The following is an 18,232-nucleotide window of genomic DNA, read 5'->3' as shown; positions in this document are numbered from 1 at the left end:
GTGGGAGAACCATGGCGACTCACTGACTCAACTTCTTTCTCCCAGCATCCTGTTCTGTTTTCTCGGCCTACCTAAGGGTTGGCCTATCAAGGGGCCTAGGCAGTTTCTTTATTAATAAGAAATCATTCCCACATCACCTGTGAAAATGGCTAAAAGCAAAAACACCGACAACACCAAAAGCTGACAGGGATGTGCAAGACAGGAGGAACTCTCATCCATGGGAAATGGTCCACATTCAGCAGAAGAGAGTCCTGTGGTCCCTTACGATGTGAAGTGTACACTTGCCAACTGGTTCAGCAACCACTCGAATCCTAGACACCCAACTACAGCTGAAAGACACCAAAACCTATACATAAATGTTATAACAGCTTTGTTCATGATTGCCAAATATTAGCAACAACCCTTCATATAGGTGCGTGGCTAAACTGAGGTTTCCATATAATGGAATATTAGTGGGTCCAATGGGATCTATTACAAGGAGATGAGAGAGAAGAGCATGAACATAAATGGAGAACCTAGAACACCTGTTACCAAGCGAAACAAGCCCCTCTGGAGACATACGGCACGATTCCAATTATACGACATTCCAGAAAAGGGAAAATTATGGAAACAGTACAAAAAGAAAAAAACGGTGGTTGCCAGGGATTCTGAGAGTGGGATGGACGGGACGAAATGAATGAAGGACAAAGCAGAGTTTAGGGCAGTGAACTCATCTGCACCCCACTCTGCACTGGCCAAACCCCACAGAACCACAGGGCATGGAATTGCACGGATGCCGGCTCCTCTGCTGTAACAAGACCACATTAATGCCAACGATGATTACAGGGGAGACTGGAGGAAAGGGTACCTATGCTCACCTGTCCTGTAAATCTAAGACTTCTCTATAAGCTACCAGGCTTTATACAGGAGCCAAAGAAGGAAAAGAGACGTCCTAGAGTATGGGACATTGGGGTCTGGGTTGCTGAGACCCAGAGAACAGAAGGTCCTGGGAGGAGGCTCAGAGGCTGGTGGATGGTCCGCCAGGAGGCTGCAAAGGTGGACTCACTGGATGAACCCAAGAGTTTCAAAAGAGTGTGGAGACCCACCTGGCGCAGCACTTCCCAAAACTTTGTTTATTAGAAGCATCTGGTAAACGCTCCTGAAGCTGCACCCCTAATCAAGTCAGATTTCTGGGTATGGGGCTCAGTCTTTGATCAGTATCCAAGCTCCCTCTATGACCCCCTAATGTGCAGACAAATCGTGGAACCACCAAGCAAAGGTTAGACTCCCGTGTGTTCAGTCCTGAGGTAACATTATTGACAAAGTGAACCCAGGTAAGTAGAGACAGCAGCTACACCTGAGACGCAGGTGTAATGGTCAACTAAGAAGAATACCAGTTGATGTAGCAAACACAGCCATTGCAAACAAGACCATATAATATTGCCTTACCTGTCTGGCGTTCCCCATTGCTTTTTCGGTTTAGCAAGATCTTCAATTCTCTTTCTAGAAAAAAAACTAACAAATACCAGCTAGTTAATTCAGAGCCTGTTTGGAAATATCTTTATATCACAATCCCAGAGAATCTAGACAACAATGAGGACCCTAAGAGAGACATACATAGATCTAATCTGCATGGGAAGTAGAAAAAGACAAAATCTCCTGAGTAAATTGGGAGCATGGGGACCTTGGGAGAGGGTTGAAGGGGAAGGGGAGAGGCAGGGAGGGGAGCAGAGAAAACTGTAGAGCTCAATAAAAATCAATAAAATTTTAAAAAGAAACCATAATGTTTAATTTTATAACATAAAAAAGAAATATCTTTATAACAAATAACTACTCATCAAAGAGGCTCTGGGGAGGGGCAAAATGCATATTTGGGGTGACTTAGCATCTGAAGAGGTGACTCAGTGGAGCAGCTCAGAGTATGTCCTACTCTTGCTGAGTACCCGGGTTCAGTTACCAGCTCCTAGACTGGGTGGTTCACAACTGCCTGTAACTCCAGTGTCGTCAGGGAATCCAGCTCCAGAGCAGCTGAACCTCCACAGGTACCTGTACTCACACACACACACACACACACACACACACACACACACACACACACACACCGACACATCCACATAATAAAAACAACAGGCACACGCCCGGTCCCTCTCTACCGTCCTCATCCTAGCCACCAGATGCACTGATCTCTGTGTCCCCGCCTCCACACATGTCCTCTGCCCACCTGCTCCCCACGCAGTAGCCACAGTGAGGTTTCTAACCCGGACAGAGAACTCATGCTCTCCTTTCTGCTCAGTGTGTAATGGGTCAGGGTAACAAGCATTTCTGCCTCTTTTTGTGTGTTTAGAGTTTTGCTCCTCTAATCATTTTGAAACATAAAGCTCTTCCTAAACCAATAATTACGCACTATTGTAACCCTCTCTTTTCTGTGTTTTAAGGTCTCTTGAAAATTTTTACATGTAGCCGGGCGGTGGTGGTGCACGCCTTTAATCCCAGCACTCGGGAGGCAGAAGCAGGCTGATCTCTGTGAGTTCGAAACCAGCCTGGTCTACAAGAGCTAGTTCCAGGACAGGCTCCAAAGCTACAGAGAAACCCTGTCTCAAAAAACCAATAATAATAATAATAATAATGATAATGATAATTTACATGTATTTATTGAGTGTGTGAGCAAGAACACATGCCTGAAAAAGTACATGGTCTACAGTACATGTGTGGAGGTCAGAGTATATCTTAAAGGAGTCATTTCTTTCCTTCCATCGTGTGGATCTCAAGGCTTGAACCCAGATGCTTGGGTGTGGTAGCAAGTGCCTTCACCCACTGAGCCATCTTGCTGGCCTATTTTAGTGTCTCTTATTGCCAAAGAACTTACTTCATCTACTTAATACTGTTTTTTTTTTCGTTTGGATTTTTTGAGACTAGGTCTTGCTATGAAGCCAATACTGGCCTCTAACTCAAGACGATCCTCCTGTTTTTATCTCTGAGGGGCTGGCATTACAGGTGTATGTACCACCATGCCAGGCTTTATTCAATAAATGGTTACTCCACACTTTCTATAAACCAGGAGCGTCCTTGGGTTAGATACTCACTGGTGCTAAAACGGACTCAGGTCAAGGAAGAAAGGCATTAGCTACTACTGAACCTTAGTTAGAAGCAAGGAGGATTGAGATATAGTCACCTGGAGCCTCGTGCAATCTGTGACAGGAGGTTGCCACTGCGGACCCCTAAGAGCCCCGGAAAGCGCGGTCTGCTATGAAACCAACCCTGAGTGGTCCAGGCACTTCCAGTTGGGTCTTTCTCCTTCCCTCCTTACTGTTTTATTATTTTCTTAATGTAATGCCTGTGAGTGTTTTGTTTGCTTGTATGTCTATGAACCATGCGTATAGTGATTGCAGAAGCAGAAAAGGATGTTAGATTCCTTGGGACTGGAATTATAGATGGTTGTGAGTTGCCATGTGGGAGCTGGAATCTGACCTGGGTCCTGTGGAGAGCAGTCAGTGCTCTTAAGCGCTGAGCCATCTCTCCAGACCCTTCTTACTTATGTGTGTGCTTATTTCTTTATTTTGGTGGTGGTTTGGTTTTAAGCAAACACTCTACTATGAAGCTACATTCCCAGATCGCCTTTCTTGTTCCCACAGAAACTCAGATTCTAAAAGGGCCCATCACAGAGGGAAAGCACACAGACTCCTAGGAAGATCTGGCTTTCTCTCAAATTCTCCAGGAGCCCGGCCTCCAGCTGTGCTAGTCACCATTTCAGGTGTGATAACACTATTTTCCTTGGTCTTACCATTTCCTTACAAGGTCACGGGAAACAGGGTGTGCTAAAAGAGAACAAGAGCAAAAAATTAGATTTAACAGGAATTAAAGATATCAGAATAGCATCACAAATCAAAAGAGATCACAAAAGTAGCTGTGGGGGAAAATATTGAAGTTAAATAAATCATGCCATGTACTAAAATAAACCACACACAAATCAAGAAGTTCAATTTTTTTCAAGCTGGGCTGGAAAGAAAATAGAACATTTAATCACCAGATTTTAATCTTCTAGGATTGAAGCTGCCCAAAAAGATTAAAATATTTAAAACTTTAAAACTCCTGTGTATCCAAAAGAATATTATCCAGCTACAGAAAAATTGTATTTGCAGAAAAAAATGAATAAAACTAGAATTGTATTAAACAAAGCAACCTACAATCAGAAGGACAAATATCACATTTTCTCTCATATGTTTATGATAAATTTTGATTTTTATCCATTTGTCGGTTGTGGGATACAGCACAAAACTAGAAAGGGGACATGGGAGGGGAAAGAGGCCTTAAGGAGGGATAAAGAGTGTGAGATACTATATATGACCTGAAAGAGGATTGGGGGAGAAGGGAGAATAGGGGAGGAAGAACAATAAAAACAATGAAAAAAAATATTTCAACAACAGAATAATGCCTATTATTCAATACGCTTACTTCAATTTTAACTGTGTGTAAAAAAATGTAGATCTATAGGAGAATCAAAATATTCCATAAGTATCAGACAGTAAGTAGTAAAATGCTCAACAGATGGTGTTCGTATCTGAAGACTATCAAAGGACAAATAGGAATCATACTAAAATGTGTGCCAAGAATAAGGTAAGCTAAGAGTATGAGTTAAATTCAAATATGAACATCCACGAGAGGCCAAAAACACTTAAAAATCAACTTTACGTATTTTTTATTTCTTATCAACCTTAGTTATATGATGTGGGAGTGTCATATATCAATCTGTTGATTTCATTGGTTAAGGAATAAAGAAACTGCCTAGGCCCCTTGATAGGCCAACCCTTAGGTGGGTGGAGTAACAGAACAGAAGGCTGGGAGAAAGAAGCTGAGTCAGGGAGTTGCCATGATTCTCCTACTCCAGGCAGATGCAGGTTAAGATCATTCCTGGTAAGCCAGCTTCTGGGCTACACAGATTAATAGAAATAGGTTAGATTAATATGTAAGAGCTAGCCAATAAGAGGCTGGAACTATTGGGGCCAGGCAATGATTAAAAGAATACAGTTTCCGTGTAATTATTTTGGGTATAAAGCTAGCCGTGCGGGTGGCCGGATGCTGGGGACGCAGCTCTGCCGCTCATATTTCAACAGTTATAATCAAAGCAATGCAAATAAAAACATTTTTTTTACAAAGGACAAAGTGCTAGAGGCGAATGGACGTGCATCCTGTGCACAGCTGGCAGATGTGTAAGTTAGCATGCGATAAAGAGATGTCGGGACTGTCAGCAGCGATGTCCACACAGCGCAGCCCAATCCTGCTTCTAGAAATGTACCTAAAGGAAATTGTTTCAAATGTGGGCAAAGATACATGCATAAAATGTTCGGTGTGGTGTCTCTGACAGGAAGAAACTGGTAAATCTGAGATATCAGTACCATACCAGGAGATATGATTCAGCAAATGAAAATTCATGGTTTTGGTAGAAAAATGTGGTTGATTATAGGGTCACTGTACCTGGAGACCCGGCCAATAGGCATCATAATGACAGACTGTTCCAGACAGAGTCTCTGCGTGGGAGTTTTTAATCACCTCTGAAAGCTCGGAAAGAGCACACTGTGCACTCGGGAGTGTTTTTGGAAAAGAGAGCAGGTAGTGCTGGCACCACAGAGAGACAGATCCAACCCCGACTTTGTCACTTTGTCAACTACATGATCTTGGGCGATCGGATTAAGTTCTGTGAGATGCAGTTTTTCCCTTTCAGATTGGAGGATAATAGATAGGTCTGTGCATATATCAAAGAGATAGAGAGAGAGAGAGAGACAGATAGAGACAGACAGACAGGTAGATAGACAGAGATAGAAAGATAGATATAGACAGACAGACAGACAGACAGGTAAATAGACAGACAGATGGAGATAGATAGACTTGGCTCCTATGAGAGAACACAGGGGAGGTAGAAGTGCCTGTCCTCTCTAGAAGATGGCAGCCCGAGGGAGGAGTCAGTGTCAAACTGGAAAGAGAATGGACCTGGGCATTTTCAGTTGTTCCTTTAAAGGCTAGACTCCTTCTGACCGCAGAAAAGGGTCAGTAGTTTATGGCTCTGCTGTGCTGCCGTGTAGGACAGTCACAGCTTTTAGTCTACGGGTTTTTCCTAGCCTACTAACTTGGGTTTTCAGCTTCAGATACACAGGTCAGTGTCAGTATACCGCTGAACCAGTCCTAAGGGACCGTTTGTAAACACAGGTAATGGGAATGAGTAACAAACTATCCTTTCATGCTGTGTTTCCCAGTGAGCCTCACTTCTGAGGTTCTTTCATTCATTGGCAGGATGGGATAGCTCTGGAGTGGTAATGTCCCATGTAAAACAACATTTCTAAAATGGTCTCAGATCAGACTCATCTGGGATTTAAAACTTCCGGGTCTTGGTCCATATCCCAGATCAATTAAGTCACAATCTCTGGAGGTGGGACACAGTCACAGTATTTTTAAAGCAGATATACATCTGGGGCTTTTACAATATTGTTTAATGGCTAAGAGCAATGGTTCTGGAGTCAGACCGCCTGGAGCCAAATCCCGACTCTAAACTCTGACCTTGGGCATGTATACTCCTGCTCTCTGTGACTCGGTGGTGTGGCGTGTGAAATGGGTCCACAAGGTACTGGAACATTAAAAAAGACCATATGCATTAAGTACTGCATGGTGCCCAAACTGTAAGGATCTAGCAATGGAAACCATTATTCATTCCCAGCATTTATAAGTTAAGACGCTGTTTAAATTTCTACAGGTTAAGAAAATGTTAAGAATGCAGTGTAAACTGAATTGTGAACATGTCCTTACTTCTATTTCTGTCCATTTATGTGCATATGCCTTCCAGTCATTTGAGGTTGCTTCTATGAATACACACAGGAATGTGCTACAAAGAGGTGCATCTGTTTTAAGACGAACAATTCAGGGAGGGAGGTAAACACTAGTGGAGGAAGAAGAAAAATAAAACAAAACAGGAGACTAAAGTCTAGCACAGTGTCATCTGGAACATTCTGCCACAGCCAGTGCACCCCTTAGCTTTGCTTAATACAGAAATCCTCTCTATTCCTGATTTCATTCTTGGTGGTTTCCAGTCAACGGAAGTCTGAAAATGATACATAGAAACTTCTAGAAGGTGATAATTTGTAAGTTTTAAATAACTTTTATCATAACATGTTGCAATCATTCAGCAATCTCTTACAACACCTAATTTATAAGTTAAGCTTTATCATGGGTATTTATACATTTAAAAAAATACTGTACATGAGTTTCTAACGGTTTCAGACCGTTACATATATATGTGGTTTCAGACATTTGTAGAATGCCTTAGAAGATCTTCTCTGCCGACAAGAGAGGGACTACTGCATTAAAATGGGGGTGACTTTGGGAGGATTGCAAGGACTTTTCACTCTTACTTTAGTCTCTCATAGTAATACAATATTTTATTAGTTCGCGGAGAATAAAGTACGTGCATACAATGTCTTTTGACCATTATTCATCCCTAACTCCTCGCGGATGCACGCCCACCCATCTCCTAGATCATCGGAGTTCAAACACCGGGAGCATGTTCAAGGGTTGTACCGGTTTGCCGACGGCGCTGTGCAGGTCTGAGTGAACAACGCCCTGGTTCTCCACGTTTTTCTCTCGTGCCCACAGGAGAAGCTCTGTGACCTCGGGCACGCTGGCTTTCCCGTTGTCTGAGATGCGCTGGCACAGTTTGGGTACGCCCCTCCCGTGGAGAAGGCTGCGGCTGTGGGCGTCTAGAAGCACCGGTGGAGGGAACTTTGTGGTCTTTGGTGGCAGCGCCCGGTGGTGGCGAACGTCCGGTAGGGGACGCCCTTAGGGGCTTCGTAGACATGGGTCTGACCCGGTCCCGGGGCCGGGGCCGCCCGGTGATGGCGGGGAGCAAGGCGGGGCCTGTTTGAGCTGTGCCCTATGCGGGGCGCTGCGTCAAATATTGACATATTGACGTCGTAAAAATTTGCCCTATGAGATCTTAAAGGAGTTATGCAAGGCACAGATTAAAGTAGTGTTGGCCGTGGAAAGATGAACAGAATTTCTCTGTTTCTTCTTCAAAGTTTACATGTATGGGCCAAGTGAGAGGCCAGAAGGGGGTGTGGGATGCCTTGGAGCAAGTCACAGCTAGAAAGCCTGCTGGCCTGGGTGCTGGGCCCTGGGATTCCTAATTCCTCTCTCTGGAAGAGCAACAAATGCTCATAGCCCGAGCCATTGCTCCAGCTCCCAGAGGTTAATCTTGATTCGTTCATAAAATGAATTAAACTCAGAACACTGAGGAAGATCCCAGCAAGGTACTACCAGGGAAGAACCTTCACTGACGTTTTTATAAAACGGGGTTCCCAGCAAGAACCTATCTATTGAGCAGTTTCTTCTAAATGACCTATAGACACCGGCCAAGGAAAATGGATTACCTTGAATAAATGGAAGAAAAGGACCTCAGAGCGCTCCCTACCAAAATGGGAGAAGAAATTTAAACTATTTTAGAAAATTAACCCTTGAATTTGCGGAGATCCTCTTGTCTCCGGAGTGTTAGGGTTAAAGGCATGCGCCACCAGGTTCATCTGAAAATTTATTTTCAGAACATCAGCATACAGCAGAACAAAGCAGAGGAGATTGTAGAGTGAAGAAAAGAGAATTCAGTTGTCCCATGAACGCCTTCCGACGGCTGGTGGCGTCATTTCCAGCAGCAGCCGAGTGCAGGGTTACAAGCACCCCATCTCCCTCGGCGACACAGTGGGGTGTAGACAATGAAAAAGACTGTCACCGGGGACTCATGGAGGGGTCGGGATGGTGGCTCCTCATCGAGCCTGGATGCCCCACCCCAGGGGAAGAGCCGGACATCAGGTGTGACACCCGAGTGTGAGTCTCAAGGAAGCACGTGGTGCCGAAAGGAATTTGTCCTGAGTGAAACAGTCTGTGTCCTAATCAAATTATCTGTGCAATAATTAAAAAATAAAAATACTCCTTAAAAATTTGAGGCCATTTTTTAAAATTATACATATAATATTTTAAATTATATAGACATACATATGTATGTATGTGTGTGTATATATATACACACACACCTAGATCTGCCTAGGTAGCCCAGGTTAGCCCTGAACTTACAGGCATGCACTACCATGTATGACTTTTTAAAATAAATGCATTTTTGAGACAGTTAGGAGGCTTGACTATTTATTGTGAATATTAGATATCATTAGGAAAATTACTGAATTTTTTTTTTTTTTGGATTTTCGAGACAGGGTTTCTCTGTAGTTTTTGGTGCCTATCCTGGAAAAATTACTGAATTTTGACTGGTGTTAATGGCATAGTTATTGTGAAGTTTTAAATCCTTAGAAAGTAGAGGTATGTATGAGTGAAATGCCATGGAGCCTATAATTTTCTTTAACACAAATTTGTCCTGCAGGGTGGGAACAAAATTTGGAGGAGGCAGTGAAGAAAATACCTAAATTAAACAAAATTCCAAGTAGGGCAGTGGTGGTATGTGCGTTTATCCCAGCGCTTGAGAGACAGAGGCAAGTAGATCCTAAATTAGAGGCCAGCCTGCTCTACAGAGCTAGTTCCCAGATAGGCTCTGTCAGAGAAACCCTGACAGACATACCCTGTTTTGAAAAAACAAAAACAGAACAAAACAGAAACCAACATGATTCCAAAACCTAATACTCACTGTTGAAACTGCATGATAGATATAGGATAATTCACTGTAAGACTCTTTGAGTATGTATACTTAAAGATTTCTAAAATAAAACCCATGTGCCCTGAAAAAAAGTGTGTTCAGCTCTTCAAAGTGACGCTAGTGATGTTGGATATGCCTTCAAAAAACAAGAAAAAGCAAACAACAACGAAAAGACCTTTCTCAAGAAATACTAGAAATAAATGTTTTTGTACAACACCAAGCAGCCTGGCAAGACAGTCCCACTAGGGTAATAGTGGCATGACAGTTATGGGGGTAACAACTGCTCTCTGACGAGAGATGAGGCCTCTTCTATAGGAATTATTCCATGCTTGGTACTGTAAACGTGGTCAGAAACTCCTGGCTGAAGGGGACCATGGGCACAAGGCAGAAGCTGCCGCTGCTTTGTTATATGACCAGACTGTCAAACTGCATTAGAAAACTTTATATATTTGTGCTGCTCTCAGTCTGGTTAGAGAAGCTTCGTTCTTGCAGTAGGCAGAGGCTAGAACAAAGAGCCGAAACTGGTCCGAGGCCGGAACTCTGATCACTCAATTGTGAGTGGTTTATCTAGACCAACCACCCAACACCCAGGATGAGTATGGGAGCAGATGGGAGAGAGATCTGGGACACACTGGCTCCTGGACATCACACAGCCACCCAGCAGCTGGGGTGACCTGCACAGACCAGCACAACTTCAAGCCAAAGTTCCAGCACGGGTGGGGGAGGGGCCCCAAGATGCCACCAGAGGAGGTGTTACTGAGGGAGGGAGAGTCACTCTGCTTGCCAACGGGAAGCTGGTAGGTTGCTGTCGCCCCAGGAGATGGCCAAGAGCATTTGGACAGCACTAACTGGACTCTGGAGTGCTGACCACGAATTTTTAAAACAAAACAAAACAAAACAAAAAAAAAACTATAGCATAAAGTTAGAAAAGAGATGAGGCAGGGGACCCAAGTCCCTATCCTGGCAGGGGATGGAAGAGAGAGCACAATCATTGCCTACTATATAATTGTGTGAAAATCTTACAAAAACGAGTTTCAAAAACAGAAAACTTGTGGCTACTACTGGATTTTTTTTAAAAAAGCAGAAAAAGAAAATATTTAGTTGTGTCAGTGACTTTAATATGTCATTTTAGTCTCCTGTGTGTGTGTGTATGTGGAGAGAGAGAGAGAGAGAGAGAGAGAGAGAGAGAGAGAGAGAGAGAGAGAGGAGAGAGAGATCTGAGTGTAGAGGGTCTGGTTGTGATTAAGGGTATGTCCACATCACTTGTCTAGACTTTGTAGTCTGTTATGGCTTCGTCTGTCTTCTTATTTCTCTTGTCCTGTAAATTGCCAGTAGCTTCATCAGAGAAGCTGCAGTCTGCAGTGGAACTTGTGGAACACAGTCCAGAGGATAACAAAGCTACTCTGGGTCCATCCAGGAGAGGCAAAGCCTCAGGACTGACTCCAGGATGCCCCTGGCTTCTGCTGGGCTTCCTCATGCTTGCTGCATCTGGGTTCCTTCTGTATTTGGCACGGTGTGGTTACCATGTGAAAGGATCCCACTGTATCTAGGATAAGTGTGATTGTCCTTGGGAAAATCCCACTCCTCACTGGAGATCATAATGAAGGTGGTTTTTATAGAAGCAATGATGATTTGTTAGGATCTATGATTTAATTGAACTTTCTGAGGTAGCCTAAAAGATACAGGTGGCTAAGACAGTAAAGATAATAAGAAAAACATGTTAAGTTACTCTGCCAATTGCTCCAATAAGGGATATAATAAAGATAAATACAGGCTAAAAGTCACCTTCTCCTTTGTTAGCTATGACAATTACGGAAGATGGAAAATAAGAACAAGGAAAGCAGGCCGATGATCAAAGAAAACAACTATGCCCCTACACAGAGTTAGGCCAGAGTTCCGTGGTCATGTAACTTACAGAATTAATCCCAGACCTCAGTATGCACCTGGAAAAAACAAAGCCTTGAAAGGAAATTAAATGACCCTATTAAGTGTAAAGAAAAATAGATTGTCAGCTGACCGCTTGAATGAAGCTTTGAAGGCATCGGCTGCACTGAAACCGCAAACAGCTTCCTGCCTACAGAAGGAACTGGCTAAAACACACTTAGTTTGCTTAAAACTTTGTTAATTATAAAAGAATCATTGTAAAAAAAAATAAAATAAAAAAAAAAGAATCATTGCTTTGGGGTGAAGATACTATGGTTGGAAAATTAATACAAAGAAAAATGTTTAACTACTTATGGGCTTCTAAGAAAAACATGTAACTTGGCATCTTATGTGGTTGCTTCTTACGTAAAGATTTTAATTTGCTTTTTGAAACCATGTAACTTGGTTATGAGGTAATCTTTTATTGTGTAGAAATTTTTGTATTCAGAGGTATAAAAGGATAAGAGAAAAATAAGAGGAAGGAGAGGGAAAGATATAGAAGGAAAAACATCAGAAAAGAAATAGAAGGGAATCATCAGGGAAGAATTCAAAGGAGAACTTCAGGAAAGATCTAGAAGAACAACCGGGAAGAAGAGGAGGAGGAGAAGGAAGGAAGGAAACATCAGGGTAGAAGAACAAAACAGAAAAAGAACAATGAAGAACATCCAGCCAAGAGAAAATGAAATGAAGAATTAAGCTTTGACCCTCAGGAAAAGTCTCCTGTGTGCGTACGCAGCTCCTTTCCAGTTTCTCAGACACTGCTGAAAACCAGTCTTCCAGCAGCAGCAAATGTCTTAGGAAATACTCGGCTCACCTTGATATTCCCTATAGCACACAGTGTGCACAGTCAAGAACAGGTCTTACTTCTGTAAAGAAATACTAGGCATGCCTCGCCATCACTGACCATAACACCGAATGCTTAAAATGGCCAAGCATTTAATGTGCCAAGCTCTTTCTGTTCCTTCCCTCTCATCTTTACCCTTAGGTCACTCCTAGCACTTATAACAGGACTTCCCCCACGCAGTGAGGCAGAGTATAGGGTAACAATGAAGAGAGGGCTATGGGGTCTTATCACCCAGCTCAGTATCTGCTGTGGCTGTGTGCATAACCTCTGGTTAGTCATTTGACTCCTCTGTGTCCCCAGTTAGCTCACCTGTAAAATGGGAACACAAAATGCTTACTCTAATGAAGTCTCTTGAAGATACAACAAAACGCTGTTAAATGTTTAAAAACACTTAATGGAGCTGGGCGGTGGCGGTGCACACCTTTAAGCCCAGCACTTGGGAGGCAGAGGCAGGTGGATCTCTGTGAATTCGAGGCCAGCCTGGTTTACAAGAGCTTGTTCCAGGACAGGCTCCAAAGCTACAGAGAAACCTTGTCTTGAAAAAAAAACAACAAAACAAACAAACAAACAAAAACACTCAATAGATATACGTTACTTGAGCTCAGTAGCTACCAAGCAAATCTAGAAGATGCCAGAAATGTCCATATAGAAGACTCCTTTATCCGCCTTCTCCAAGCTATAGAACAGAAAACTAAATCTAAATTCCCTGTCCTGTCCTCATGTAGCATAATGTGATAGACAGAAAGATGGAAAGGAGTTGAGTAAATAGGTTCAGGATGGAAATCAGTGCACACGGTGTAAGCAAAGACATTGCCTACATTAAGGAAAAGAATTTGGAAAGTACTTTTTAGAGGAACTGATACTTGAACTGGGGGATTGAGGATGGGGGGATAAGAAGCTACCAGATATTCACTGATGTGGAAGAAGATGAATTTGAAGACAGCGTTACATGAAAGGAAGCCCTGTGGAGGACCTGGGCCAGAGGCACAGCAATGTCATAGGCCAGGGTGGCTGGAAACAGCAAAGAGGAAGGACAGTGGACTTGTGGTTGGGTCCGATGGCCTCCAAACCTGGAGGGATTCTGTTTCTGCTCTATGGGAAGGATCTGGAGCTAGATGGCTGGGCACATCATCCCACCAGGGGCCATCAGAACATTCCAGCTAGATGGCTAAGCATCTTCCCACCGGGGACCATCAGAATATTCCAGCTCCATCACTCCATTTCCAGGGTTTGAATTTTACTCCCCTGTAGTAGAATATTGTTAACATTTGTTTATGCTGTGGAACACTTGTTTAATGATGCAAAGATGTGTTGCATTCTTTTAAGTTGCATTTGTTTAACTCTGTGAAGCTGTGTTACTTTGCCTGTCTAAAACACCTGATGGGTCTAATAAAGAGCTGAACAGCTAATAGCTCGGCAGGAGAAAGGATAGGTGGGGCTAGCAAGAAGAGAGAATAAGTAGGAGGAGAAATCTGGGGAAAGGATTAAGGAATAAGAAAAAGGAAGAGAGAGGATACCAGGAACCAGCCACCCAACCACACAGATACAGAGTAAGAAGTTAAAAAAAAAAAAAAAGATATACATAAACAGAAAAAGCTAAGAACTCAGAGGCAAAAGGTAGATGGGATAATTTAAGAAAAGCTGTCTAGAAACAAGCCAGTCTAAGGCCAGGAATTCGTAAGTAAGAATAAGACTCCATGTATTTATTTGAGAGCTTGGTGGAGGGCCCCCCAAAGAGTAAAAGAGTTAAAAAAAATCAACAACACCCCCATAGCACTGAATCCCATTGCTTCTAGCATAGCCGCCTAAGGCTGACAAATGGGCTGTTGGCGCCAGGCTTTAGTCATCGGTGGACAAGACTGCCACCTTCTGGAGAGACGCTTCCAGGCACTCACACTCGGGACTGGTCAGGCTCAGATAAATCCTTCTGATGAGGATGAACTACGAACACAGAAGAAATCTCCACCTGCCCCTGCCTGCCTCCTATGGAGTCCACGCCTGAGTACCTGTGAGGTGAAAAGACAAAGAGGAAGTCTACCAAGAAGAGTGCTACGTGCTGAGGATAGAGGGGACGGCTGGGTTAGGAAAAGCTAGTTGTGTGTGCTTGCAGTGGCGGAATGAAACTCTGCTGCGCTTGCGCTTTCTCCTTCTTCCTACGCTAGTGTTTACCTCCCTCCCTGAGTTCATTGTTCGTCTTAAAACAGGTGCACCGCCCTGTGGCATATTTCTGTGTGTATTCATATAAGCAACCTCAAACGAGTGGAAGGCATGAACACACTCATCGATGGACATACAAACAAGCACGTGATCACAGTTAGCTTCAGCCGTCAGCCGGACACATGCCTAGAGTCACCTGGGAAGAGGAACCACACTGTAGGAATTGCCTCCATCAGAGTGGCTTTGGGGCATGTTTGTGACCCATTTTCTTAATGGCTAACTGCACTCTCCAGCAATCGTCTGGGAGTTCTTCTAGAGTCGCACTGGCACTAAATGGTCTCTGTATGGGTCCTCTGGAAGAGCGGTCAGTACTTTTAACCGCCGAGCCATCTCTCCAGCCCCGCCACGTGCGTTTTTCAATATCTACCCTAGCGGGGGTAACAACGGGCATTCAGGACACGAGAACGGAAACAGAAAGACTATTCCAGAAGCAAAAGTAGAAATCTAGGTGAGGAATAACCATAGCTGCGGTGGGTGTCAGCAGGTGAGTGATTTCAGGAATGTTCAATCAAACTAACAGAACTTTTTGCTGACGGAGTTGTGTTTGTGAGTCAGAGAAAAGGAATCTAGGAAGAATGGATCATTTTAGTGCAGGCAACTGGATGGTATTTTCTTAGATGGAAAAAACAGAAGGAAGAACGGGATTCGGAGGAAATGAAGACTTCCATCAGGAAGTACATTACAGAGCTGGCAAATTGGCTCACTTGCCATCTGATGCAAACCTGATGGCGTGAGTTTGACCCAAGGAGCCCACATAAAGGTGGAAGGGGATCTAGGGATACGGCTCACCAGGAGAGAGCTTGCCTCCTGTGCGTGAAGACTGCCGTGGTTAAGCTGTGCGTGGCTCTACGTTACCTTGTACTGTGTAAGAATGGTGGCTTTCAGGCTGTGTGTTGCCCAGGTGACTCTGTTTTACAAGCAAGACTGGGTTCTGTGCCAAGCGCAGAGGCAAAGGGGAATGTATCTCCTTGTCCGTGTAGACACCATGTGTTCAGCATGACCACGAAGCCCAGAATAACAAGTAGTTCTTAAAGGACAGAGGCATTGCCTGTAAACTTTCCAAGGTAGATTGGGAACACATGAACAGGCTACATTAAAGCCATGTCAGAAAAACAAAAACAGCTTTGTGAACTGATCAGACACAGAAGACTAGAGACGAGTATACACTTCAACCCCATAAAGACAGGACATCTAACCTGGCAATGGTGACAAACCCACGTCCTATCATGAGGTCTCTACAGTGTGCATCCAATGACCAATAGGCAGAGAACTCCCAAGAGGTTAAATAAGATAGCATCAACACTCCCACAGCTAGTGTCTACTGTACACTTACCATGTACCAAAACCTGATCTACATCCCTCACAGGTATTAATCCTGAATCTTGGGGGCATGTACAACACCCAGGACACCAAAGGATGCACTAGATTTCATGACACTGAAGTCACTGAGGAGTTTCTTCATCCAACAAAAATCACTGAGTTCTGCCTTCATCAGAGTGTAAAGAGCTAAACACAGAGGCATATATTAGAGTTGGACATGTGTTTTAAAGAAAATTATCAGGTCAAAGACTGGTATTTTTTTGTATGAGGAGGGAACACACACTTTGAAAGTCTCCTAGCAGAAGGAAAATTGACTCTGAGGAAGGAGACGGTGCCCTTGTGCCCCGAGAGCAAAACAATAAGGAGACCGGAAGTCCTAAAGTTAGGGACAGGCCAGGTCAAGTTCCGGATCAGGTCAGTGAGTTGGAGAGGTAGTTCCACTGGTGAAGAGAGGGCTTATCTGCCCTACACAAAGCCCTGGGTTCCATCCCTGCCCATCGTAAACCAAGTACAGGGTCCAGGCCTGTAGTCCCAAGCTCTATGGAGGTGAAAGTGAGAAGAATAGAAGTGTAAGGTCACGCTCTGCTGCGTGAGTTTGGAGCCAGTTTGGACTGCGTGAAAGCTTACCTTAAAAACAAAACTCGGGCCGGGCGTTGGTGGTGCACGCCTTTAATCCCAGCACTCGGGAGGCAGAGGCAAGCGGATCTCTGTGAGTTCGAGGCCAGCCTGGTCTACAGAGCGAGTTCCAGGACAGGCTCCAAAGCCGCAGAGAAACCCTGTCTCGAAAAACCAAAAAAAAAAAAAAAACAAAAACCAAAAAAAACAAAAACAAAAAAAAAAAAACTCGGGTTAATGATCAAGACTAGACCAAGTGAGGCTTGGTAGGCTTTTGAGATTACACGCCACATAAGATGGGAACTACCGCTGGGATGGTGGAGAACAGGAAATATGCTTGTAACATATATTCTAGAAAACTCCCCTGACCGGGATGCGAACAATGAATTGGAGGGTAGAGACAAGAGACAAAGCAGGGGGCCACCTGGAGGCCAGTGTGGTGAACTACGCAAGAGATAAAGACAGCACACAATAATACTTTTGATGCTAATGAAGGGTCATGGAATATAATTCAGAGTTAGGATTTGTTAACGGTTCAGAGCTGTCAGTTTGGCACAGTGAGCTTCTTGTGGGTAGTCCAGCAGGAAGGCTAGATAACTGAGTTCTGGGGGAGAAGTAAAAGCTATAATTTGAGAAGCTACTGGCAATTAAGCCACGGAACCAATGACATCATCCAGAGAATAAAGGGAGTTCTAGAAGAATCTGAGAGGATAAAGCCATCAGTAACTTTAATGTAAAGGCTGGGAAAAGAAGGGCTCCGAGCAAAGGAAATGTCAGGAAGAATCCACGAGGTAAGACAGCAGAGGTATTAGTATTCCAGGAAACAAGGAAGAGTCCAGGAAGATAGAAGGAAATGTGTCAAATGAAGGGGTCACTTTCGCTCTTGGCAGGACAGAGATCATTGTGACCTCAACAAAACCAGCTTTAGCTAAGTGAGCAGAATGAAATCTTAATCAAACTCGTTCTCAAGAGGACAGAAAAAGAGGACATTGAAATCTTGACTTTTAGGCAACTATTTTGAGGATTTGTGTGTGTGTGTGTGTGTGTGTGTGTGTGTGTGTGTGTGTGCGCGCGCGCCTTTAAAGTCAAGCAGAGAGATAGAGTGGTATCTGAAAGGGAAGGGTCCATAGGGCTAGGGAAGACTTGTGATCATTTTCAGGTGGAGTCATTGTGTAATATTTGTGTGTCAAATGTGAACAGTCAAGAAAGAGAAGACCACAATGGTGCAGCAGAGAGAGGGTAGATGTGGGCTGGTGAGATGGCTCAGCGTGTGGGGGACTGCTGTACTAGCCTGGTGTCTAATCTAAACTTGATTCCCAGAATGTACATACACGTAGGCCCTAAGAAATTGCCCTGACTCCACCCTAGCGCCACGGCACGCATGCCCACCACATCCATACATCATTAGCGTGCGTGCACACACACACACACACACACACACACACACACACAACACCACACTAGTTAAAAAATTTTAAAGTTAGATGAGACCCAACAGATAGAAGTCAGAAATGGCCATTAATAGAGGTTAAAAACAGTTCGCCCACTACTGTCTAAAGATAGGGGTCCACCCACCGTCAGCTGAAGAAAGGGGTTACTTAGAGGTGCTGTATTGTGGTGAACTTCAGAGGAAAAAAGTGAGTGAGTGTGTGTGTGTG

The 18,232-nt window shown here is 43.8% G+C and overlaps 1 protein-coding gene across 1 annotated transcript in view; it reads right to left on the bottom strand.

Moving 5' to 3' along the window:
• The window catches only part of Thegl (theg spermatid protein like), a 39,541-nt gene that overhangs the window by 17,637 nt on the left and 3,672 nt on the right, over positions 1 to 18,232 (bottom strand). The window contains exons 3-4 of the mRNA XM_005359380.2: positions 3,761 to 3,794; positions 1,429 to 1,494 (exon numbers count right to left, since the gene is read on the bottom strand). Of these exons, the coding sequence (XP_005359437.1) occupies positions 1,429 to 1,494; positions 3,761 to 3,794 (100 nt within the window). The remainder of the gene's footprint in view (positions 1 to 1,428; positions 1,495 to 3,760; positions 3,795 to 18,232) is intronic.

Source organism: Microtus ochrogaster, linkage group LG1 (assembly GCF_000317375.1).
Source record: "Microtus ochrogaster isolate Prairie Vole_2 linkage group LG1, MicOch1.0, whole genome shotgun sequence".
NCBI classification, from domain to species: Eukaryota; Metazoa; Chordata; class Mammalia; order Rodentia; family Cricetidae; genus Microtus; species Microtus ochrogaster.
The sequence above is the reverse complement of the archived record's forward strand: the minus strand, read 5'-3'. Positions and strand labels throughout refer to the sequence as shown.